The sequence below is a fragment of the Ovis canadensis genome, chromosome 16, assembly GCF_042477335.2.
Source record: "Ovis canadensis isolate MfBH-ARS-UI-01 breed Bighorn chromosome 16, ARS-UI_OviCan_v2, whole genome shotgun sequence".
In the NCBI taxonomy this organism is placed as follows: Eukaryota; Metazoa; Chordata; class Mammalia; order Artiodactyla; family Bovidae; genus Ovis; species Ovis canadensis.
The window spans coordinates 27,198,320-27,225,861 of NC_091260.1; the positions used below are offsets into that span (position 1 = coordinate 27,198,320).

General features: G+C 37.2%; 1 protein-coding gene across 6 annotated transcripts in view; it reads left to right on the forward strand.

Moving 5' to 3' along the window:
* ADAMTS6 (ADAM metallopeptidase with thrombospondin type 1 motif 6) overlaps positions 1–27,542 on the forward strand; it is a 289,127-nt gene that overhangs the window by 183,219 nt on the left and 78,366 nt on the right. For all 6 annotated transcript variants that reach the window (XR_011249658.1, XR_011249659.1, XR_011249660.1 and 3 more), the window contains 3 exons: positions 1,626–1,771; positions 3,849–3,912; positions 26,748–26,850. Coding sequence is in view for 3 of the 6 variants with exons in the window: in XM_069556308.1 (XP_069412409.1) it covers positions 1,626–1,771; positions 3,849–3,912; positions 26,748–26,850 (313 nt within the window). In the remaining 3 variants the exon portion in view is untranslated. The remainder of the gene's footprint in view (positions 1–1,625; positions 1,772–3,848; positions 3,913–26,747; positions 26,851–27,542) is intronic.

Below are 27,542 nucleotides of genomic sequence, written 5' to 3' on the forward strand. Positions count from 1 at the left end.
AGATAGCCCCTCTCTTTGAATGATACTTGACCTGAGACCAAATGATGAGACGACTACAATAGAAGGAATTAGAAGAGTATTTCTAGGAGGAACAGCAAATCCAAGTACCCTGAGCAGAGAATAAGTTTAGTGTATTGAGGAATAGAGAGAAAGCCAGTGTGTTTGGAGCATTCTGTACCAGAAAGAGAATGAGGCTGGAGAGGGAGGCAGGGGCTAGGTCACAAAGGTCACTGTTGACCATAGGGGAAGAGGAAACCATTACAGTCTTTTAAGAAAAAGAGTAACATGATACCATAGTATGTTTTAAAAGAGCTCTCTGATAGCTCCCTGAAGAATAGGTCGATTATAGATAGAAGAAAGTGAGGCAACGGGACCAGGTAACAAGCTATTCCATTTGCCAGTTTGGTCTAGAGTGATAGCAGTACTAATGGTGAGAGTGAAATAATTTTGGATATATAGAATTAATATAATAAATTGATTACTTTTAAAAATCACATGTCATAAACCCTTTACATTTTAATATAAAGTTGAATTTTATTTAACAATCTAACATTGCTGACAGTTATTCAACTCTGATAATGTTCACTATTGTTATTCATCATATAAACAAAGAACTTTCATATCATCAGCATGCTTCTTAGTCCCTCGGTCGTGTCCAACTCTTTGTGACCCCATGAACAGTAGCCCACCAGGCTCCTCTATCCATGGGATTCTCCAGGCAAGAATACTGGAGTGGGTTGCCATTTCCTTCTCCAAGCATTAGCATGGTTCATCAAATTTTGATAACTCAGAAAAAATGCACTAATAAAAGTCTTGCATAGTGCTTGGTTTTTTTTAAAATGGCTTTCATTTTTACCATATTCTGCAAATAAGATTTATCATGTTAGAGTTATGAGCTGATTATGCGATGTCTGCATCTCGATAAATTATTCCTAGCTGTCTACTTATGTGCAGTATGTGTGGTTTATTGCAGAGAGTAAAGCTGAGAAGAATTCCAATACACATGTTCATGTAGGGGCTATACACATGGCTAGTCAGTGTATATAAGGGTTTTTTTGTACCCTGTCCCTAGTGTCTTGGCATTACTTTTATTATGTCTGCAGTACTCATGTAGATGAAATGCCACAACACATTCTTTTACTATTGTAGCCTCAATCGGCCGTTTTTTTTTTTTTTTTTTTTTTTAAGAGAAAGCAATTACCATCATAAAAATTCCTTACTGGGGAACTTTCCATATTGCGTTATCATTCCATGAGTCTAATAATAGTGGAATATAAAGAAAAAAATGTTATAATACTAAAATATCTAAAAAAGGCTCTTGAGGTCTGTATAATGAGAAAACACCAAAGTCTGGAGGAGGAGAAAGAAGGAAAAAAAGAAGTAAAGTCAAGTTTTTTAGACACCTGGTATTTGTTAGAGATTTATAAATCATTGCTTAGCTAATTTGCAAATCACATGCACCTTTGCTAATGTCTAAACACAGTTAAAGAACTTTCAGTCTGTTATCTATTGGGAGAATGCTAATGCCTATAATTGGTCATTGCCTGACCTTTATGTATTTATTTCTATCCTGGTAGCCCTGTCTGCCTAAACGCTAATTCTGTGTTTTCTGTGAAATCTTGCAGTGGTGTTATCAGGGAGATTGTGTTCCTTTTGGCACTTGGCCCCAGAGCATAGATGGGGGCTGGGGTCCCTGGTCACTATGGGGAGAGTGCAGCAGGACCTGCGGGGGAGGCGTCTCCTCATCCCTAAGACACTGTGACAGTCCAGCGTAAGTAGCTAAAGTAAGCCGGAGCCAACAAAAAGACACAGTTGGAAATGATTCAAAGCTGTGGTTTCACATGTTATCTGTAAAAACGTTTCGCCAGTGAGCCAAGTGCTTTCTTCAGAACAAGCAATAGGCACAGGAAAGTGGAGGAGCCTTGTTAGACAGACTTTCTTTTTCTTCTTTTCACCTTACTGTGTAACTAAAAAGAAAAGAAAAGCATTGTGTGTGTATCTATCCCAGGTACAGCCAGACTTTTCATCTAGTAATAATCAGATAGATTTCCTCCTCCAAAAACTACTGAATTATGGATGAAACCAGGTCTGGTCTTAGCTACATTACCATTATTCCCAGGAAACCTAAGGTCTTTTCACATGTCACATAAAATTATTACTGCTACATTAGTATTAAAAAGACCAATGAGAGCACTTCAAGGGTTGAAATGCCTTGATTCGCATCACAAATCACAATGAAAAGAATACTGCCCATGTGTTAAAATAGTTTCCATTCACATGCCCCCATTAATCATCTTCCGGAACTGCCACCACTTTTCTCTTCATGACTGTTTTATGCAGGTCAGACTGCTCCTCTCCCACCACTCTTTCTCTAGCCAGAGTCCCCTGGCATAAAGCCAGCCCAGCCGTATTCCTTGCTAAGCTGTATTGCTTCTCCCTCCCACCAGTGCCCATTACAGGTGGATGATCTCTCTAGTTGGTCTTTTGTGTCCTGCCAGAGACTAAACTGCTCCTTAGCTGCTTCATGTCAAGTGCCCCCATTTTTGTCTAGAATTCAATTATTTGGTGCAAAATGATGTTATGATATTACCTCTGCTTTTTCCCCCTGCTGGGGTAAAAAAACGGTCTATTTTTATTTTTTCCTATTTTAACTTATTATCTCTGTCTTTGGTTCCTCCCTCTAAATGTGTTTTCTCTTTTCTTCTTTTTCAGTTTGAAATTGTTTCCTTTGTATTGCTTCGGTTTTTTCATTTTGTTAAACTGAGCTCACTGTCACCCACTCATAAACAGCAGTGCCACCACTACTCCCACTACCTTGTTTTTGTCTGACCAACCCATTTCTCCCATCCTGGCTCAAGCTGGGCCATTTTTTCCCCTTGTTTAAAGTCAGCATTCACTGGCATTCAAAATATATTCAAAGTACAACTTTAATTATCTCATTTGTAATTAATATCAATGAGATAATTGATAATTTAATAAATTGATAATAGTTATCAGTGAACCAAAATTATACTTGAGACTTGATCTTTTTAAAACAAGTACAGATAATGAAGTTCAGCTCCAAGCTACTGTAATTTAATAACCAAAAGTATAAAACCCTATGGTAATAAATAATATACCAAAATACTTAAGAGAATGACTTGGGCCACTTTTGAAACAACAAGTTAGTTTTTTCCATTTAAATATTACATGCCAAAATAATAGCATGTGACTTTCTCTAATGTTAAATACTCCAGAAATTGATTTATGTAAAACAAGTATTTAACACCCTAATTGAATGTACTATAAAGTACATTATAATATATAATAGTACAAGTGTATCTGATTTAATTTAATTATTTTAAACTTTATTTAATATTTGAAATAAGATAGAAATTTATTTCTGCATTATATACTCTGAACTGAAGCTATTTCCAGAAAGTTATTTAGTGTCTTCTCCTTATTTCTAGTCTGTAAAAACAAACTTTCCACTTCCTACTTGATAAACATATAGTATCAGATTATGTGTTTTGTTGAATATGATTAAAATGGCTTTTCATTATAAATGATTTTTAAACTCATTGTGTCGAACTGAATACCTGTTTACTGTGTTAATTAGAAACTACATTGATTTAATCACATTTTCTTAAAAATGTATGTATCATCACAATTAATAGCCTTATAAAATTACTCATAGTAAATTGTCTTAATTTTTGTTTGACAACCATAATCATTATTGCTATCATCATGATTATTATTTTAATAACTAATAAAATGTCAAATTTTTTATTTTCTTAAATGTCAGTATGTTTCCATCAAGCAATTTATGTACTCAATATATTCACATGTTAAACAAAATGTGTTTTCAGACCTTCAGGAGGTGGAAAATATTGCCTTGGGGAAAGGAAACGGTATCGCTCCTGCAACACAGATGTAAGTAAAACCGAATTCTGCTATGAAAAGTTAGCTTACATTTCCCCTAGAGCAGGGAAATTTTTTAAACTGTGAGCTAGTTTGATCAGAAATCCATGTGTGTGAGGGTCACATGAATTTTTGAAATTAGATGGAACCAGCCTTTTAGGTCCATCAGTTCCATCGACAAGAGTCAAGAGGAAGCTCCAGCACTAGGAGCAAATATGCTTTCCTGAAAAGGAATCAAGATAGAGACACACACACCTTGAACTTCCTAGCCCCTCATTACTCACAACCTTGCCACCATTATCTTTCTTGAGTTCGAGAAATAACGATTAATCTTATTATGGCTTTTATTCCATTTTATGTTTGCCACTTCAAGAAGTCCCAGACTTCCACATCATTCCTCATCTCTTTCCATTCAATTCCATAAATCTTTGCATATCCCTGCTGTTTCCTATCCCTTCCGAACTACTGAAACTCTTCTGTGCTCCCAGATACTCGTGATTCATCATCAGCACAATCCCTTATATCTTGAAGTCTCTGAATTTTCTTTCCTTTTACCTTCTTGTTCTAATGGAAACTGGCTTTCCTCTGAAGATACTGCCTCCTTCGCAGGCCTCTAAAGTTAAGGACTTGTGTTTTCTCCCCTAGCCCATGAATGACTGGGCCTGGAATTGAATTGACTATCTTCTTTATATCTTATTAGTGTGTGTTAATTGCTCAGTTCAGTTCAGTACAGTCGCTCAGTTGTGTCCAACTCTTTGCAACCCCATGAATCGCAGCATGCCAGGCCTCCCTGTCCATCACCAACTCCCGGAGTTCACTCAAACTCAAGTCCATCGAGTCGGTGATGCCGTCCAGCCATCTCATCCTCTGTCATCCCCTTCTGCTCCTGCCCCCAATCCCTCCCAGCATCAGAGTCTTTTCCAATGAGTCAACTCTTCGCATGAGGTGGCCAAAGTATTGGAGTTTCAGCTTTAGCATCATTCCTTCCAAAGGTCACCCAGGGCTGATCTCTGTTAGAATGGACTGGTTGAATCTCCTTGTAGTCCAAGGGACTCTCAAGAGTCTTCTCCAACACCACAGTTCAAAAGCATCAATTCTTCGGTGCTCAGCTTTCTTCACAGTCCAACTCTCACATCCATACATGACCACTGGAAAAACCATACCCTTGACTAGACGGACCTTTGTTGGCAAAGTAATGTCCCTGCTTTTGAGCATCCGTCCAAGGAGTAAGCGTCTTTTAATTTCATGGCTGCAGTCACCATCTGCAGTGATTTTGGAGCCCCCCCAAAATAAAGTCTGACACTGTTTCTACTGTTTCCCCATCTATTTCCCATGAAGTGACGGGACCAGATGCCATGATCTTCATTTTCTGAATGTTGAGCTTTAAGCCAACCTTTTCACTCTCCTCTTTCACTTTCATCAAGAGGCTTTTTAGCTCCTCTTCACTTTCTGCCATAAGGGTGGTGTCATCTGCATATCTGAGGTTATTGATATTTCTCCTGGCAATCTTGATTCCAGCTTGTGCTTCCTCCATCCCAACGTTTCTCATGATGTACTCTGCATAGAATTTAAATAAGCAGGGTGACAGTATACAGCTTTGACGTACTCCTTTTCCTATTTGGAACCAGTCTGTTGTTCCATGTCCAGTTCTAACTGTTGCTTCCTGACCTGCATACAGAGTTCTCAAGAGGCAGCTCAGGTGGTCTGGTATGCCCATCTCTTTCAGAATTTTCCACAGTTTATTGTGACCCACACAGTCAAAGGCTTTGGCATAGTCAATAAAGCAGAAATAGATGTTTTTCTGGAACTCTCTTGCTTTTTCCATGATCCAGCAGATGTTGGCAATTTGATCTCTGGTTCCTCTGCCTTTTCTAAAACCAGCTTGAACATCTGGAATTTCACGGTTCACGTATTGCTGAAGCCTGGCTTGGAGAATTTTGAGCATTACTTTACTAGCATGTGAGATGAGTGCAATTGTGCGGTAGTTTGAGCATTCTTCGGCATTGCCTTTCTTTGGGATGACCTTTTCCAGTCCTGTGGCCACTGCTGAGTTTTCCAAATTTGCTGGCATATTGAGTGCAGCACTTTCACAGCATCATCTTTCAGAATTTGAAATAGCTCAACTGGGATTCCATCACCTCCACTAGCTTTGTTCGTAGTGATGCTTTATAAGGCAACTCTCTGCGACCCTGTGGACTGTACCCCACCAGGCTCCTCTGTCCATGGGATTCTCCAGACAAGAGTACTGGAGTGGGTTTCCATTTCCTGCTCCAGGGGATCTTCCCCACCGAGGGATTGAACCTGCGTCTGTTGCATCTCCTGCATTGCAGGCGGATTCTTTTCCACTGTGCCACCAGGGAACCCTATACCCAGTCATATACCTTATTACTCCTTCCTTTCTCAGATCTAAAAAGACAGCTTTTAAGTTTTTATCATATCATGAGACTATTACCCACATTCCCACACTATTCCTCATTCATATGCTTTCTGTGTTTCCTGTGTCACCTGCATTGCAGGTGGATTCTTTACCACTGAACCATCAGGGAAGTTGTCCCCTGTCTTTCCCTGGATTATTCTAAATAGCTTTTTCAGTGAATTTCCCGATATTACTATTGCTCCCTACAGTGCTCAATGTGAGAGGCAGAGTTTCAGTGTATTTTACCCAACACCTTTCAGTTGCTCTCTGTTTTATTTAAATCCAAACTCATACCAAGGTCTGCAAGGCCTGTACAATCTGGCCTTCTGCTACTTCTCTGAACTCATCTTTTACTGTTTTCCTTCTTATTCCCCCTGCAATAGGCCCACAGCCTCCCTCCTTGTATATGCCAGGCATGCTCCCACCTTAGGGCTTTTGCACTGGCTGTTCTCTTTGAATTGTATACTCTTCCAACCCAGATATCTACATCACTAACTCCCTAACCTCATCTTTACTCAACTGATCATCTTCTCAGTGAGGCCTAATCTGAATACTGAATTTAAAGTTGCAACCCTCCCTTCTCCCTACAACCCTGGGATTCCTAATCTTCCTTACCCTACTCTATTTCTCCTCATATTATTGCTAACACACTCTTATTTATAGCTTATGATATTTAGTTCTATTAATTTATTTTTAATAATACGTGTAGTTTCAATTTAATAATTAGATGTAGCTTCAATTACAATGATTGTATTAAATTTTCAGCATTAATTAACAAGTAATTGAGTGCCTACTTCTATCAGACTGTACTAAAGTAAGAGAGTCTATGCCTTCAAGGATTTTATAATTTCTTAGGAAGTCACAGAAAATCACAGGGCAGGGTGACAAGTGATATGATAGAATAAGTATGGAATGCTATAAAAACTGGAGAAGGTAATGGCACCCTACTCCAGTACTCTTGCCTGGAAACTCCCATAGATGGAAGAGCCTGGTAGGCGTCCAGCTATGGGGTCACACAGACTCGGACACGACTGAGCGACTTCCCTTTCACTTTTCACTTTCACACATTGGAGAAGGAAATGGCAACCCACTCCAGTGTTCTTGCCTGGAGAATCCCAGGAACGGGGGAGCCTGGTGGGCTGCCGTCTCTGGGGTCGCACAGAGTCGGACACGACTGAAGCGACTTAGCAGCAGCAGCAGCACTATAAAAACATGTGGAATTGGCACATAGCCTAATTAGGGAGTTAAGGATTTCTTCCCATAGGAAGCTAAAGACCTGAAGGGCAAATTGGAAAAGAAAAGAAGGAAGAGACATTGAGAGCTTTCTAGGCACAAATAAAATTAAGTGCAAAGTGTATAGGTTAAAATTTAGCCTCAGATTTATGTTTTAGATGAAAATGGGTTAGAGAAAGGTGAGACTACAACAGAACAGCAAACAAATCAAGAAAATTTAAGGATACTGTTGAGTCATGCACTGTACACTAGGGAATGACAATGGAGTCTATAAAGAGGGCTAGCAGGGAGAAAATTAGATATATAACTTTGAAAAATCCATAAAAATTAATGAACCAAGGTTGCAGGATAAACAGGGTGAAAGAGATAGCAAGCAAGTCAGGGGACCCAAGAATGGAATATATTAATATTTGAATTTAAGATGTGAGAAGTGAGACTGTTCTCACTGAGGTCAGCTCTAGAGTGTGATCATGGGAGTGCATGCCCAATGTTGAATGGAGGTCAAGGAGTTCAAGGACTGTTAAGGGTAAGGAGTTTGGGCAGTCTTCTATGTGGGTGACATTAGGACTTGAAGCATATAGTAAAACTGTGAAGTACATATGAAGCTCTTTAACCAGTGACAGGAAATGGTCATCATGAGGTTAGTAAAAAGCAGTGATGAAACCAAATAGTGATTTGGATGAATAACGTAAATCTCAGAAAATAGAGGTTTTATGCGTGAGAAGAAGAAGGGAGTCCTACTGTATATTAGACTGTGTTAGGTAGGAGTGTGAAAGCCAAACCCATCTCTCAATCCCCATCTATTTCTGTTATATAGTTGTAGAGGTGGGCCCACATTTTGGGCCTAATAAAATAAGTGCTATATAATATGAATAATGTATGGTAAGGTAATAAAAAAACAGATAAAGACACGCCAGACGCACATTTTGCCCATGTTTTATAAGCTCAGATTTTTCATAAAGCTTGCTATTGGTCGCTTGACATTTCTATTAGTATCTTTGTCTTCTGTTTCAGCTTTCAGCAAATGTTAAGGAGATATATTTAACATATATATATATAATGGATATGCAAATAATGTTTTTTCATTAATCTTGTCTCTACTAGTTCAGAATTTGAGACAAATAAATTACCACACCAAAACTTATTTTCATGCTATCCAAGTTAATAAAGCTATCTGAGCATAAATTGTAGAAGCTGGAGCCTTTTAAAATTTAATCTAATACATGAAGATTTAAACTTTCTAGGCACATAATCTAGCCCAGCACTGTCCAAGATTATGTTCCTCAATGATGGAAATATTCTATATGTGCACTGTCCAATGCATAGTCAAATTAGCTGTTGAACACTTGAAATTCATCTAGTGCAACAGAAGAACAGAATCTTTAATTAATTTAATTTAAATAGCCACATGTGGCTAGTGAGAGCTGTATTGGACAGCACAAAGCTAGTCTAGCTTTGCAGTAGAAAACTAGTTATTATAAAGAAGATTGTATTTGTTATTCCCAAATTTCTAATTTATCCTTCTCCCTTCTTCTTTTGCTAACCTTAAGTTTCTTTTTCTATGTCTGTTGAGTCTATTTTTGTTTTGAAGGACCTACTGTATAGCACAGAAGATTATATTCAATATCTTATAATAACCTATAATGAAAAAGAATCTGAAGAATATATATATATAGATAGGTATAACTGAATCACTTTGCTGTACACCTGAAGCACTATAAATATAAAATTTAAAAAAATAATAAAAAAGACTATAAATAGTATGGATAAAATTCTTTAATCAAATCAATCTTAGTTCATTTTAGAAACAAATGTGAAACTTCTGTTTTTGGTAATGACATTACTGTGACAGAAAAATTTTTTTAGATTGCTGAATAAGATATTTTTTTAACATTTTAAAATCAGCAAAGAGCTGACCAGATAGTAAGGAAAATATCCTAAGGTCATATTTTTTTTAAAGGAAACTGAAAAGCATCAAAAAGGGAGCAACAGAACAACTAAGGTACTTTTCCCTGACAATATTCAGAGGAAGAGAAGAGATAAAGTACTCCTGTGTGTCTTTCTTAAGTATATGACAAGTTTTTACCAAAGCTTCTTCCCTGCTTCTTCAGCAGACTTCCTTCATGTTTTGTTGGTCAAGACGCCACATGCCCACCCTTAACCCAGTCACAAGCAAAAGGAATGATATTACCATAACTGGTTTCAGCTAATCCAGATAAGTCCTTAAAATGGTGTTAGAGTCATCCTCTCTGAGAAGTAGATTCCTGAGAAAAAGTTAGAATTCTGTTTAGAAAAGGCAGAGGAGCCAGAGATCAAATAGCGAACATTTGCAGGATCATAGAGAAAGGAAGGGAATTCCAGAAAAACATCTGCTTCTTCTTCATTGACTATGCTAAAGCCTTTGACTGTGTGGACCATAACAAACTGTGAAAACTCTTTAAGAGATGGTAATATGTGACCATCTTACCTATCTCCTGAGAAACCTGCATGTGGGTCAAGAACAACAGTTAGAATCAAACATGGAACAACTGACTGGTGCAAAATTGAGAAAGGAGTACGACAAAGCTGCATATTGTCACCCTGTCTATTTAACTTATATGCAAAGCATGTTATGCAGAATGCCAGGCTGGATGAGTTACAAGCTGGAATCAAAATTGCCAGGAAAAATATCAACAACCTCAGATATGCAGATGATACCACTCTAATGGCAGAAAGTGAAGAGGAACTAAAGAGCCTCTTGATGAAGGTGAAAGAGGAGAGTGAAAAAGCTGGCTTAAAACTCAGTATTAAAAAAACTAAGATCATGGCATCCAGTCCCATCACTTCATGGCAAATAGAAGGGAAAAAGGTAGAAGCAGTGACAGATTTCCTCTTCTTGGGCTCTAAAATCACTGTGGATGGTGACTGCAGGCATGAACTTAGAAGATGATTGGAAGGAAACCTAGACAGTGTATTAAAAAGCAAAGACATCACTTTGCCAACAAAAGTCTATATAGTCAAGGCTATGGTCTTTCCCTGGTGGCTTAGTGGTAAAGAATCCGTCTGCCAAGCAGGAAACTCAGGTTTGATCCCTGATTCAGGAAGATCTCCTGGAGAAGGAAATGGCACTATACTTGCCTGGGAAATCCCATGGGCAGAGGAGCCTGGAGGGGTACAGTTCCTGGAATCACAAAAGAGTTAGACACGAGTTAGTGACCAAACAATAATGGTCTTTCCAGTAGTTGTGTACGGATGTGAGAGTTGGACCATAAAGAAGGTTGAATGCCAAAGAATTGATACTTTCAAACTGTGATGCTGGAGAAGAGTCTTGAGAATCCCTTGAATAGCAAGAGATCATCTGATCTCTTTGGCCATCTGATGCAAAGAGCTGACTCATCAGAAAAGACCCTGATGCTGCAAAAGACTGAAGACAGAAAGAGAAGAGGACAACAGAGAGCGAGATGGTTGGATGGCATCACCAATTCAATGAACATGAACCTGGGCAAACTCTGGGAGATGGTGAAGGACAGGGAAGCTTGGCATGCTGCAGTCCAGGGGGTCTCAAGGAGCCGGACACGACTCAGTGACTGAACAACAACAAGCAAGCAAGAAAGTAGGGAGTGATAGACGTTGAGTATACCTCAGATTCTGCATCAGAGCTCATCTAGTTTCTATCTTTCAGCAACAAAAGTAGTAGCAGCAGTAACAGGACTAGTACTAATAGCAATACCAGTAGTACCAGCAGCAACAGTAGTAGTAATAGTTGTAGCTGCTGCTAACATTTATTGAGCACTTTCTACATACTAGACCTATTATTTTAACCATATTTTCTGTACTCACCACTCCTCAGCAGTGAGTTGACTTGTAGGATAATTTTAATTTCCATTTGTTCAATAGAAATCTAGAAAAATTATGCTATAAGCTTATATTATAGTCTGTTTTTTTACAGCCTTGTTTCTACAACACAAATTAGTTGATAAGTGATTTATTTCGTGCCACTAAGAAATACAGCAAAATACATTACTGAAGTCAAAATACATTTTGACTTTATACAGCTGAATAGCAGATGAAATTATGAAAGTATGATAACACATTTATAAGAGACTTGGAAAATTTAGAACAAGGTAATATATATTTCTACTATATATCAAACTTATTTTTTAAGTAGATAAATAAAGATTTTTTTAGTTGGAGTTTCAATATCAAACTCTCAAAAATTAATAAGATTAATCATACAGAAAAGTGGAAGGGCATAGTAGACCTGAAAAACATCATGAACCAATTCAACATAATTAAAATTTATACAATTTTCTTACAACAGTTATATTCATGTTCCCATAGACACTAAACTAGGAGACACTGGAACATATCCATGGACATAAAACAAGGTGCAAAAATTTCATTGTCTAAAGGTATTGAAATCATATAGAATCTGTTCTCTTATCACTGTTGAATTATGTTAGAAGTCAATATCAAAAGATATTTGAAAACAACCCGCATATTTTCAAGTGTTATGTGACATTTAGCAAGAGAGATCTTTGACTTAGCCATTGAAAGCCACAATAAAGTTAGAAGACTGAAAAAAGAGATGGTGGTTGCAGAGAAGAAAACATTTAAATGAGAAATTAATATCAAAGATACCTTAAAAGCCCCACGTATTTAAAAAATTAAATGTTCACTTTTAAATGATGGGTATGTCTAAGAAGCTATTGATATAGCAAGCAATATTAGAAAATATTTGTAATGGAATAAAAATGAGAATTTTTCAGAATTTGTTGCATGCAGCTGAAGCTGCTTAATGCAGCTAAATACAAAGTGGAATCTTGAATAAGGTATGAAAACAAATAATGGCCACTACCATAACATTTTGTAAAATTGAAACAAAATTGGAAACAAACTAATTATTAACATTAGTTAATAATACTATATGACATTAATTTCCTGTTTTTTTTTTTTTAACAACAGTATTTCCTTATATTCTTAGAACTGGATTAGAAGTTTCCAGCCTCATTCAAATTTTCTTTTAAAGATCATTAAGATAGTAAACTTTCTAATCTTTTAACAGTTATATTAGATGCCAGAATACACGAAACTATATCAAACTTTTGAGTGAATATAAATTAGAAATTAAGCATTCTTTTCATACTAAGTCAAACAAGTGGAATCAAAATGTCATAAATTTTTTTTAGCTAGGCAAAAATTCATAGGTTTTCTAATATATATATTATATTATACATACTATTTATATATGTGTGTGTGTACAAAAGCATTTCTACTACTCTTGATGAAGGCTTGAGAAAGAACAACAAAAAGAGATATAAAAATTGGAAAACATAAGCTAAATGAAATGAGAGTACTGCATATGAAATAGAATAAGTGAAACAAACTAGATAAAATCATCATATAGTCCAGTTGTTTTTAAACATGGATGCTCATTAGAAACACATCTGGAACTCTGGAGAAAAAAGCAATACTGGACACTTGTATTTTTTAAAAATTTCAAGATAATTCTGATATGCATCTGGATTTTTAAAAAGTGATGACCAGTTTTCCTATTAAATGATAGTTTTAGTGATATAGAATTATATTATTTTCTGTTGACCAATCATAATACAATGTTATTAAGCAGATAATAGTTTAATAATCACAGTAGTAAAAGACATTTATCAGTTTTCACAATCAATAGTCAGACAGAAAAGGTAATTACAGTTGCAAGCTATAATGGAGACATGGTTAACCTAACAATGTAAAATGATTACATATAATTTGGGGGTTGTGGTAAGTGGAAGTACATACATACACATGTTTCATCCACCCAGCCAGCTTATGTCTTTTGTTGGTACTTTTAATCCATTTCTATTTAAGATAATTATCGATATGTATGAGCTTATTAACGATTTTGTCAATTTTCTTGTGTTTATTTTGTGTAGGTCTTTTACTTCTCTTATGTTTCTTGAAAGAGGCAACTTAGAGAATCTCAGTCTGTAAGATTTTTAAATAAAGCGAGCTGTAAAATTGGTCTGACCACTCTCAGCAGCAGCATGACCAGCCTACAGGCCAAAGCTATCACACAATAGACTCTGAGGCTGGCTGTCTACATCAGGGTGTATTAGATGTGTAGTATGTTCCCTGTATTAGGAACCTCTGGCATCTAGACAAAGATTCTTTCTATGATATTCACATCATGATTTCTAGGACAGAACGGTAGGTAAAGGCAATAGCTGTGGCAGGAACAATGAATATGCTTCTTGCCTTGAAGCTGCTGAGAAACTAAGGGATTGAACCCAGGTCTCCCACATTGTTGGCGGATTCTTTACCAGCTGAGCCACAAGGGAAGCCCTAGAAGGCATCTGTTAAAGACAGGATAATTAGATGAAGTTTGGTCTTATCATTAAACAGGAACTTCAAGAGAATATTTGGAATCATAAACTAATCTAATAGACATGGTCTTACGGAACTTGGTTTTGGAGAGCAGAGCTTTATTGAAGCTGTGATGCTGAGGGTTCACTGGTTGAGGACAGTTGCCCTCTTTGGACTTAAATGATTGATAAGGTCCTGACAGTGTTTATAAATGAGCACAGGTAGGAGCTAACATGATTATCCAGTAGTGCCATTATGAGAAATAAAGATCCAGATATGTACTCAGTCTTCTAAAAGTGTTTACTTAAGTATTGCTAGAAAAATACTTTATTTTGTATATGGAATCTCCTTTTTATTGGAATAAAAGAATACTGACTGTTAAGCAGGCATTTCTGCTTTCCTGAGAAACTTTTCACTGCAGTCACTTCAAACTATTACATAAAATGTTCTAAGAGGGTAAAAATTGGTGTACATAGTATTTTAAGTAGAAGAATTTATATATCAGTGTGTTAAATATCAAACGATTTTTGTCATGGGTGAAAAATATACCTACATTAAGGTTATAAGCCAAACTTTCTATGGGGATGACCCAGAAAGATGTTATGGGGAGGGAGGTGGGAGGGGGGTTCATGTTTGGGAATGCATGTAAGAATTAAAGATTTTAAAATTTAAAAAATAAAAAACTAAAATTAAAAAAAAAAAAAAGCCTAAAGAGGAAATATTAGCTACAGTATAAAGAACTTTTCTACATTTCTAAAAAGAGCGTTCTGGTATTGTTAGCTATTTTCCAGAAAATCCTTAAGTTTTTCTTTCCATACTATTTGTGATTTGCCTGTCTGCGTGAGAATGTGACTAGGATAGAACTTCTGGTGAAAAACCTAAGCTCCACCTTGGTTTGGATGAAATCATATTATTCTTACATCTTGAGCATCTCATTTCCTCCTTTATTTTATGCATCAAAACTATAAAAAAATTATGGAGACTAACGATTTTCCAGTTCACCTGTGGTCTGTTCTAAAATTTAAGCATAGGTTATGTAGTACATGGGTGTTTTTTTGGTCAGCTTTGCTAGAGGTGCATGCTGTCTGCAGTTCTTTACTTCCATTCATTGCTTAAGGTCAGTTAAATGGTGTTATTGCCTTGGTTGTGATACACAGGAAAAGTATAGCCTATATTCAGAGGTAAAACTATAGTGAAAGAAGTAGGACTTTGGATTAGAATTGACTTAAATTTAATCCTGGTTGTTACTATTTTACCCTGGCAAGATACCTAACATCACTAAATTTTTAAGGAACACCTGTATAAATAGAGTATAATTATATCAAACTTGCTGGTCTGTTTGAGAATTAAAAGAAGTAACACTTTAATTAGGCTTCCCAGGTGGCTCAGTGGTAAAGAATCCACCAGCCAATGCAGGAGACACAGGAGATGACGGTTTGATCCCTGGATTGTGAATATCCCCTGGAGTAGAAAATAGCAACCTACTCCATTATTCTCACCTGGAAAATTCCATGGATAGAGGAGCCTGGCAGGCTGCAGTCCATGGGGTCACAAAGAGTCATGTGTAACTGAGCACACACACTTTAAAACATCTAGTGCTTAATCTGTATTCAATCCGTGCAGCTATTACTATACACATTTGTGTTTTAAAGATTACAAAGTACTTTTATATATTTTTAAAAGTACTCATTAAATCTTCAAATCACTTTTATAATAGGGAAAGACAGGGTTGGTGTTTTGTTTTGTTTTGTTTTTCTGACCTTGCTGCGTGGCATGTGGGATTTGGGAACCTGTGCCCTCTGCATTGGAAGCACAGGTCTTAACCATTAAACTGCCCAGAAAAGTGCCTTGTTTGTTTGTTTTTTAAATATTTTTAAATGAGGAACTAAAGCTTAGCAATAGGCTAGTGCCGTGGAAAGGACTCAATAAGGCATAGAATTTCCAGATGCTGCTCTAGCCTTCTTTAAAAAGATGGAGCCTTTGGGAGGTGGGTATGGCAAAGTAAGCTCTGAGTTTAGTCACCTTTGACATTGTCTTACTTCCAGTCTAACCTTAACCTGCAGCAGAACCAGATAGCTGAGAAAATTATGAAACTACAGACCTTGCCCCCAGGGAAAGGTATGGGGTAAGTGATGACAAAGTACAGAGTTGCTCTATTAACTAACAGTGTTATAACTGTGTCCCAAGTTATAATTAGAAAGCAAACATGTATCAACCACATTATTCTTATAAGTATACTTCAAAATACTTATAAAAGTTTACTTTCATGTATACATATGTATGTATGTGTCTATATATATATATATTAGATGGCAAAAAATAGCAGAAGCAGTGTCATTAACCTTTAGGTTAGCATGAATTTTATAGTGTGTATCTTGTTTTGAGAAATAAAGACTAGCTTTAAGCATAGAAAAAAACTTGCTTGTTTATTTTGTTCTTTAAAGAGACATTTCTAAAATCACACAGTAAAAATTTGATTCTTAACATTTTTACAGGCTTAGAGAAAAGGGTCATGCTATGGATAGAAGACATTTAAATAAAATACAGGCTATACGAGGCATATAAAAACAGCTTTAATTTTGAAAACTTGTATAAGAGACTATAATATCAAACATGAGATTGAGACTTAAATTTTTCTAGACAATGTAGGATTATCAGACTTTTGTTTTCTTCAAAAGTAAAAGTATAGTGAAATTGCTCCCATAAAACCAGGAACTATTTGGGAGAGAAAAGATGAGAAGTTTACATTTAAACTGGGATTGATATTCCAGTGTTCATCACAGCACTGTTTACAATAGCCAGGACATGGAAGCAACGTAAATGTCCATCGTCAGACAAATGGATAAGAAAGCTGTGTAATATTCCACACAATGGAATATTACTCAGCTCTTAAAAAATACATTTGAATCAGTTTTAATGAGGTGGATAAAACTGGAGCCTATTATACAGAGCGAAGTAAGTCAGAAAGAAAAACACCAATACTGTATATTAATGTATATATATGGAATTTAGAAAGATGGTAATGATGACCCTATATGCGAGACAGCGAAGGAGACACAGATGTAAAGAAGAGACTTTTGGACTCTGAGGGAGAAGGCAAGGGTGGGATGATTTAAGAGAATAGCATTGAAACATGTATATTATCATATGTGAAACAGATTGCCAGTCCAGGTTCGATGCATGAGACAGGGTGCTCAGGGCTGGTGCACTGGGATGACCCAGAGGAATAGGATGGGGAGGGAGGTAGGAGGGGGGTTCAGGATGGGGAACACATATACACCCATGGCTGATTCATATGAATGTATGGCAAAAACCACGACAATATTGTAAAGTAATTAGCCTCCAATTAAAGAAAAAACTGGGGTTGAAATGATTTATTACATATATTGAACACTAAATTTAACCTTGGAAATGCCTTTGTGATGTTTTTAATGAGATAATAAAACAGTTCCTGATAATTAAGAAATCAGTAATTTTGTTTGGAACTTATAAGAGAGGCATGTGGTATCTTTATGTATATGATACCTGTCTGGGTGAATGAACAGAAATATGTCCCTTTTTTACAATCCCATGTCAAGTGCATGCCTTGCTAAGCAAAGCAAGAGTCAGAATCCAACCTCCACTTCTGCTTCTTCAAGTAATAGGATATAAGTGCCTAAAAATATGTTTCTATTGTGAAGAGAAAGAACATTAAATTTGGGCAATGTATAAAGTTGGTCTAGTGTAATAGTGAGGAGATACAAGTGCATTTGGCATGCATGTAAGAAAGAAAGAAAAAACAGAAGGTGGAAAAGAGAAAAGGCCAACAGAATGTTCATTTTGCTGTTTTTCCTGAAGCTATAGGAGTCCTCCTGTCTTCCTAGCCTTCCCATCTCTTTTAGGAAAAAACGAGGAAAGGGAAAAGGGGGGAGAGGACAAAGTTTTTATTTTCAGCTTGCTTCTCACTCTTTATTACCCATAAGACAGAGGAAGTAAAGAGTCTCTTGCTGAGGGTGAAAGAGGAGAGTGGAAAAGCTGGCTTAAAACTCTGTGTTCAAAATCATGGCATCCAGTCCCATCACTTCATGGCAAATAGGTGGGAAAAAAAGTGGAAACAGTGACAGACTGTATTTTCTTGGGCTCCAAAATCACTGCAGCTGCTGAATGCAGCCGTGAATTTAGAAGACACTTGCTTTTTGGAAGAAAAGTTATGACAAACCTCGACAGCTTATTCAAAAGCAAAGATGTCACTTTGCTGACAAAAGTCTGTATAGTCAAAGCTATGGTTTTTCCAGTAATCATGTATAGATGTGAAAGCTGGAAGGCTGAGCGCCTAAGAATTTATGCCTTCGAACTGTGATGCTGGAGAAGACTCTTGAAAGTCCCTTGGACAGCAAGGAGATCAAACCAGTCCATCCTAAAGGAAAACAGTCCTGAATATTCATTGGAAGGGCTGATGTTGAAGCCGAAGCTCCAATACTCTGGCCACCTGATGCAAAGAGCCAACTCATTGGAAAAGACCCTGATGCTGGGAAAGATTGAGGGCAAGAGAAGAGGGCAACAGAGCATGAGACGCTTGGATGGCATCACTGATTCAATGGACGTGAGTTTGAGCAAACTCCAGGAGATGGTGAAGGACAGGGAAGCCTGGCGTGCTACTGTCCATGGGGTCACAAAGAGTCAGACACAAGTGAGTAACTGAACAATAACAAGAAGACTTAATTCAGTATTTGCAGAATTTTCCTCATTTGCAAACATATTGGGATGTATTGCTCTTGAAAGGTAAGGGCATTTGGGGTGTATTTTGCAAACAAAAGAAAGAAGGCACAAAGAGATCCCAGGACTTTCCAAGGTCACCCTAGTTTTTGGAATAAAACGAAGATTTCAACTCTAGAAATAGAAAAGTCCCAGGACAGTTTGTCAGCGAAAGCTGAGATTTCTTTTTATAACACTTTTATGCCCCAATGAGGAGAAAGCAATGGCACCCCACTCCAGTACTCTTGCCTGGGAAATCCCATGGATGGAGGAGCCTGGTGGGCTACAGTCCATGGGGTCGCGAAGAGTCAGACACAGCTGAGTGATGTCACTTTCACTTTTCACTTTCACGCATTGGAAAAGGAAATGGCAAACCACTCCAGTGTTCTTGCCTGGAGAATCCCAGGGACGGGGGAGTCTGGTGGGCTGCCATCTAGGGGTTGCACAGAGTCGGACACGACTGACTCGGCTTAGCAGCAGCAACAGCATGCCCCAATGAATTACTTTTTCTTTTTTTTAGATTTATCTAGCAATAAAAAGTATTGTGAAAGGAGATTCTTGTAATCTGTCAACATGATTGGAAGCCTAAGATAGTCCATAGAATGTGCTAACATACTCATTTCTTTAAAAAAAAAGTAATGAAAAAGATGCTAATATTGGTTTTTTTTGTATATTTGAAAATACTAAGATCAAAAGATACTGAGGCCTGCTTTCTAGATTTATATGGGGCCCTGCTGATTGCTTTTTAGAAGGAGAGGATGCTTGATTAGTGTTAACACTAGGAAGCTGAAAACCTGTCAAGCTTTACATAATAAATTTGTTGCCTATGCCTATTTCCTGTTATGGTTTTGACATAGTGTCAACATTTATTATACTTAAGTAATTTAAAAAACATTGCTCCCTAAATTGCCATTATGCTTAAACAAAACAAAAATATATTTTATGGAATTTTTCCTTAAGAGATTACTCTTTTCTTTGATCTTTCTCATTCTTTGCAACCAGAATATACAACTCCTCGTAAGCTTATTTCTAATCAACACAAATTCAGAGCGTCCACTGAAGGAAACAATTAAATTAAAAGATAACACTAGCTGATATATTCTAGAAACAGAAAGGTATGGAATCAAGTCCCCAAGTCTGCTGCAGTTTCCAATTTACAAGACCGTCCATCTTCCATGTTATTTTGTGAATTTCCCACATTCCTGCCTCAGACCCTTTGCATTTAATGTTTCCTGGAACACTCTTTTAAAGATATGTACATAAGTCATGTCCTCAATTTTTTAACTCTCTGCTTCAGTGCCACCTTATCAGAGAAAATTTTTCTTAGTCTACCATTTAAAACAACGTCCCCCAACCTCCACCTAACCACCATCTTAGTACCCTGCATTATTTTTCTTCTTTCTCATCTCCAGTTAACTACAGTGAGCTCCATGAAAGCAGGGACCTAATCTGTCTTGTGTACTGCATTATCTCCAGAGCCTAGATCTTATGTGATACATAAAATATTTTTATATATATTTGCTGAATATAAAGACCCCTAAGGTCAGTTCTTGGTGCCTGGTTTTAAAAGTACTAATGATAATTTATTATGTCCCCATAAGAAAGCCATCAAGATCTAGATACCTTTCAGTTAGGGATTAGATTTGTTCAGAAGAAAGGCACAAGACCACTGGGTTATGGGAAAACAGATTTTGGCTGAAAGAAAGAACTGGATAATAATTGTGGTCATCTGAAAAGTATTTTTATTTTTCTATGGATTATACAGAGTGTATGACCCCTATGGGGATAACAGGAAGTTTAAATATTTTATGCAAATTATATTATAATCTGACATCAGTCTTTAAAGTGTATGATTCTGTATTGACTCAAAAATTAATAGGTGAGCTTGGTTCTTCTGCACAATGCTGACATACAGATGTTAACATCCTGAATCAGGGGTTGGCAAATTGTGCCTGCTGGGTCAAATTTGAACCATCGCCTCTTTTTGTAAATAATGTTTTAGTGGAACACAGCCCTATCATTTACATATGGTCTGTCTTCTTTAAAAAGGGTAATGGCACATCTGAGTAGTTGTAACAGATTATATAGGCTCCCCAGGTGGTGCTGGTGTTAAAGAATCTGCCTGCCAATGCAGGAGACAAGAGATGTGAGTTCAGTCCCTGGGTCAGGAAGATCCCCTGGAGGAGGAAATGGCAACCCACTCCCATATTCTTGCTTGGAGAGTTCCATGAACAGAGGAGCCTGTTGGGCTACAGTCCCTGGGATCGCAAAGAGTCGGACACATCTGAGCAACTAACAATGTATACTGAAATATTTTAAAAGAGGGAAAGATTCCACTGGATTAGTACACTAGAAAAATAAAATGTTTGTTTATTTGTAAAATTCCCTGGGCATCTTTTATTTTGGTCAGTAACAAGCAGTCAGACACTGATTTCAAAGAGTCAGATACAACTGAAGCAGCAGAGGACATTCAACAGAGATTATACGGACCACAAAGTCTAAAATATTTACTGTGTGGCCCTTGACAGAAGTTTGCCAGCCTCTGCCTTTAACCAATAAATTGCAAAATATAATCCAAGGAAACATATCTATTCAGTCTCCCAAGTACCAATACCACTACTATCATTTCCTCTTCTTTCTTCTCCTCTTTCTTTTCTCATTATTCCTCTTCTTCATCATCATCATCATCATCATCAACTGTAGTATCTGTGAAGATCCAACCATAATAATATGAACCTCTGAATATTTGAATCAAGTGAATTTAATGTAAAGAATTGGTTACATGGATAATGGAAGAGGGTGACAAGCCCATAGATCAGCATCAGCAGAAAGATACCACCCCTCCTACTAGAAAAACAGGAAGGAGGTAGTTTTATTTCATGCTAGAGACTGAAATCACACAGCTGAATCTGGAACCATAGGATTGAGGGTAAGGGTGGCTGTTTGATGTTGGAGCCACAAAAGTACTCTTCTTCTGCCTAAGATGCTGCTGGAGGTAGAGAGGAAATGAAATACCCTGGCTTCTCCCACTAGTGCCTTCCACTGCCTGAACTCAACTAGAAGTCAACTGACATAGAATCCTATGAAATAGAGCCTGCAGATTTGTTCCCCTGAAATAAAGAACAGACCAAGAGGAGGGTGCAGAATGAGTCCAAGGATGCCTAGACCAAAGATCACACAACTGCTAATAGTGAGTGCTACCACTATCAGGTAGCAAGCTCCAGGAGTTGGTGATGGACATGGAAGCCTGGCGTGCTGCAGTCCATGGGGTCGCAGAGTCGGACATCACTGAGCGACTGAACTGAACTGAACCACTGCCAGGTACAGAACTAAACAGTTTACATAAATCCTCACCTGCAGAGTAAATCGTAGTATCATCCCTAGATTATAGATGATACCTGGAAAGTTAAGTACATTGCTGAAGGCGGTAAATGAAATAAATCAGTTAGAATCAAATCTAAGTCTGAAAATTCATACTTTAACCCTCTCATTTTACAAATAAGAAAAAACTAGTTGGAGCAGATAAACTTGCAGCTGGTAAAGACAAGGCTAGGTCTAGAACCCAAGTTACTCCTATCAGGTTTTTGTACTTTGTAAGAGTGACTTCACTTTCACTTTTCACTTTCATGCATTGGAGAAGGAAATGGCAACCGACTCCAGTGTTCTTCCCTGGAGAATCCCAGGGACGGGGGAGCCTGGTGGGCTGCCATTTATGGGATCGTACAGAGTTGGACACGACTGAAGTGGCTTAGCAGCAGCAGCAGAGCTAAAAACCTATGTTGTTATTGTAGCATTTACAGAGTCCAGTGGAAGCCCCTACTCAGATGAAGGAAGTGTCTTTGCACATTGAAACTATTACTAAGCAGACTAATATAATTTATTCAGTTGTAAATTGGGATTATTAATTATAACCACCTCAAGAGTGGTGAGACAGCTTATAATAGATCTAGAGACCTCTGAACAGTAGTATGCCATGGAATAGGTACTTACTAAATGCTTAGAAAAACGTAAGTATGTATTGTTATTGTTAATTTTACTATGCTGACCCTGGGAATGGTTATCACAAGAAAAGAATAGGTCAGAAATCTTATGAAATGTTATCCAGGTATGTAATTAAACTAATATTCGTCTTTTGGACTTTTTACTTCTCTGCTGTTTAGGATAATAGTTACACAGATGGTCAAGAATAGGATTTTTGTTTGTTTCTTTTTTTTTTTTGAAGTGAGTGTCCCTCAACTTCATTTATGATTTCAGGGCTTTTTTTTTTTAACCAATTTTTATCTATGAAATGTTAACTTTTATCCTTCTATACAGTTCCTTTCTTTCATCCAGGATGGGCTTTATCCAACTATTCCAAAAATTGACCTTTTCTTTTCTTTCCCCATGGCTTTACTTGGCTTAATTCTTTTTTTTAATATTTATTTTTATTTTATTTATTTATTTGGCCATGCTGGGTCTTAGTTGTGGCACACAGGATCTTTTGTTGCAGCATATGAGATCTAGTTCCCTGAACCTGGCTCCCCTGTGTTGGGAGCGTGGAGTCTTAGCCATTGCACCACAGAGAAGTCTTGGCTTCATTCTTAATAGAAGTCTGTTTTCTTTCTTAACCAGCTCAATTCCTATAATATTTTAATATTTTATAATGTTATAAAGAATAAGTATGTATGGCACTTTTATTATAATTCTTGTGATGCATTCAAGATTTTCTTCCTCAACAAATATTTCCCTGGTTCATTTGACACTTCGATCTTTCACCTATATACAGCACTTGTAGACAACTTATAATGTGCTGTCATATACTTATTGCCTCAGATAGGATTGTAGTTTTTCCCTTTTTATACTTTACTCCAAATAGATTGAAAGACATGCCTGGATGAAGTTTTAGGTGGTTGGTGCTTTACAAATACTTAAATATTGTGTGAAAAGTTGTATTTCAAATTACTTCTATGATCCACCTCCCAGAATTCTGGAAATAAAAGCAAAAATAAACAAATGGGATCTAATTAAAATTAAAAGCTTCTGCACAACAAAGGAAAATATAAGCAAGGTGAAAAGACAGCCTTCAGAATGGGAGAAAATAATAGCAAATGAAGCAACTGACAAACAACTAATCTCAAAAATATACAAGCAACTTATGCAGCTCAATTCCAGAAAAATAAATGACCCAATCAAAAAGTGGGCCAAAGAACTAAATAGACATTTCTCCAAAGAAGACATACGGATGGCTAACAAACACATGAAAAGATGCTCAACATCACTCATTATTAGAGAAATGCAAATCAAAACCACAATGAGGTACCACTTCACACCAGTCAGAATGGCTGCAATCCAAAAATCTGCAAGCAATAAATGCTGGAGAGGGTGTGGAGAAAAGGGAACCCTCCTACACTGTTGGTGGGAATGCAAACTAGTACAGCCACTATGGAGAACAGTGTGGAGATCCCTTAAAAAATTGCAAATAGAACTACCTTATGACCCAGCAATCCCACTGCTGGGCATACACACCGAGGAAACCAGAATTGAAAGAGACACATGTACCCCAATGTTCATCACAGCACTGTTTATAATAGCCAGGACATGGAAACAACCTAGATGTCCATCAGCAGATGAATGGATAAGAAAGCTGTGGTACATATACACAATGGAGTATTACTCAGCTGTAAAAAAAGAATTCATTTGAATCAGTTCTGATGAGATGGATGAAACTGGAGCCGATTTATACAGAGTGAAGTAAGCCAGAAAGAAAAACACCAATACAGTATACTAACACATATATATGGAATTTAGGAAGATGGCAATGACGACCCTGTATGCAAGACAGGGAAAGAGACACAGATGTGTATAACGGACTTTTGGACTCAGAGGGAGAGGGAGAGGGTGGGATGATTTGGGAGAATGACATTCTAACATGTATACTATCATGTAAGAATTGAATCGCCAGTCTATGTCTGACGCAGGATGCAGCATGCTTGGGGCTGGTGCATGGGGATGACCCAGAGAGATGTTATGGGGAGGGAGGAGGGAGGGGGGGTTCATGTTTGGGAACGCATGTAAGAATTAAAGATTTTAAAATTAAAAAAATAAAAAACTAAAAAAAAATAAAATTGAGGATATTTTCTTTAAAACTAGTCTTGCTGCATACAAAGCCACTGATAACCTTGGTCATTTTCTGGGGTTTCTTGAAAATAGCTTGTAATGGAAAGCATTTCTTTATTCCAAAAATTAGCACACCATGAAACAAAAAATGGTGGAAGCATATCTTTCTAGTGTGATGCATTGCATAGCCTATGTGAATAGTTCTTTTTCATTTTTTTAAAGGGCAAATATGAAGGATAATTTGATAAGTAAAACCATTGGATTTAGCATTGCAGTGTCATATTTTAATGTGCAGAAAATATCTTAAAATGCAAGGCTCATAACAGAATGTAGACCTGCTGCCTCTATTTTCAGAATCTGAGGCTTTAAACTTGATACGCTAGAAATTCAAACCTCAGTTCAGTTCAGTTCAGTCGCTCAGTCGTGTCCGACTCTTCGCGACACCATGAACCTCAGCACGCCAGGCCTCCCTGTCCATCATCAACTCCCGGAATCCTCCCAAACCCATGTCCATTGAGTCGATGATGCCATCCAACCATCTCATCCTCTGTCATCCCCTTCTCCTCCTGCCCTCAATCCCTCCCAGCATCAGGGTCTTTTCCAATGAGTCAGCTCTTCGCATATAGCAAGTAATGATGACCTTGCACACGTTTGCACATTGTAGCCTTATTATTCTTTGCACTTGATTTAAAGGACAATAGCAATGTACTGATCTCAGGAAGCTGTATTAAGTAAATGTAGAGATCTAAGGGAGGGTAGTAAAATGTCCTCAAAATGATCTCTGAGAATGTAACATATTTGTTCACAGTTGGGAGTTTCATCTAATGACTTGTTTTTTTCTGTCATGTTTAAGGGAAATATTTTCTCCATCCCTGTTTCAAAAGCAATATATACTTGTCGTGTCCAACTCTTTGAGACCCCATGGACTGTAGCCTATAGCTTATCAGGCTCCTCCGTCCATGGGATTTTCCAGGCAAGAGTGCTGGAGTGGATTGCCATTTCCTTCTCCAGGGGATCTTCCCAACCCAGGAATCAAACCCAGGTCTCCCACATTGCAGGCAGACGCTTTACCATCTGAGCCACCAGGGAAGCCCAATTTTAGATGCTACTGGTACAGAACTCTAAAGGATAAGTCAAATTAGGTCATGTTTCCTCAACACTATGAGAATTTATATTTTTAATTCTTTGTGAACTTCAAGTTTAGGATGGCCCTAAATAATGCGGAATTTGGAATCTAGACCTAGCTAGATTGATTGGCAAGATTTTCTTCTCTAAAAAACTTAGATAGAAAAAGCATTCCAATCTTTTAAAAACAAATAATCCTCTCTTTACTCTCTCAACATCCTTCTCTTCTCCAACAACCAACACATGTACATGTTTTGAAAATTTAGTATTTTATTTTCTGTGATGTTAATAGATTAAATGTAAATCTTAATAAGTCCAAATTCTTTGATTTAAAGGTGTTTACACTTGAGGCCTAGGATTTTGCACAGTTCATTCCACGTCTCAAAATATGGTTTTTGTCAGGACTAGACAGTAAACAGCTATAGTAGTTGGGATCCAAACCACAATTAATAGTGCTGAATGTCATGTTACAAACCTGCCTCTTGATTTCTTAAAGAGCTGGGATTGGTTGTGGCAGCTGGACCTCAAATACTGTTTCCAAAAAGGGTTTTGTGTTTTAGTGTCTTCACCTAGGTTTTACGTCTGTTTATAAGGAGACACCTAACGGATTGATTGCAAAGTGGACTGTGACATGCATCTGAGTGTGAAGTTATATGGAAACTGTCTAACACTTAACTGTGTTTAAATTACTTCAGTTATTTCTTCCGTGGCTAAGATTACAATTCAGACACTTCAGTCAGAATACTGGTTGTGAAACAGTAAAGCAAATGCCAGAATTGTAGCCCAGGAGTAAGGGAGTGAGCTAATGTGTTGGGTGTTCAGACATTTTTAATTTTAGGGGCATTGTCCCTTGGTTTTGGTATTTTTCAACAATCATGCTATTTATTATTTTATTTTATTTTAGCCATGTCCTTTGGGGGCCCGAGATTTTCGAGAGAAACAGTGTGCAGACTTTGACAATATGCCTTTCCGTGGAAAGTATTATAATTGGAAACCCTATACTGGAGGTAATGTATAACCTGGCAGAGTTTTCATTATGCTTGAGAGCTTTGCAAATATAAGAGAATATATAAATACAAACAAACATACCCATACATTCATATACAGACTAGTAAAAATTAATGTTTACAAATCAAAGCAGGAAAGTGCTCTAGTACTAAAAAGGTCTCCTGTAGTTTCCCTGTAGTAAAGTTAATATGTTAGTACAAATGATCAGAAATCATTTTTTAAAACCTAATTCTATTTAGGTACAGAGTTCCTAGAAAGGTTGTAAGTCCAAATAATATTTCTGAATTCTTCAGACTTCCTTGAGGTGTATAGACATTATGATAATTTATAATATCAAATATTTGGAATTATCACCCTGATATAAATCAGCTCAAAAGAAGCTAAGAAAATGTGTTTCTCTCTTGGCCAAAGGCCAAGGATCTTTCCACTGGTGATTATTGTTCTTTTTTTAGGGAAACATTTTTTACTCTAATTTAGGCAAGTATCAGACGCTAATTGCTTAGTAAGCTCAAGTTTTCTTATGGTCCCAAAACACAAACTAAAATTTGTTTAAATTTTCTCTTAGAAAAATAAAATGTACTCTTAAAAACAACTTTTATTTATTGTTTTTCTAACATCTTACTTTTTTTTTTTTTTTTTCTCTCTTGGCTATACCGTGTAGCTAGGGGATCTTAGTTCCTCAAGCAGGGAT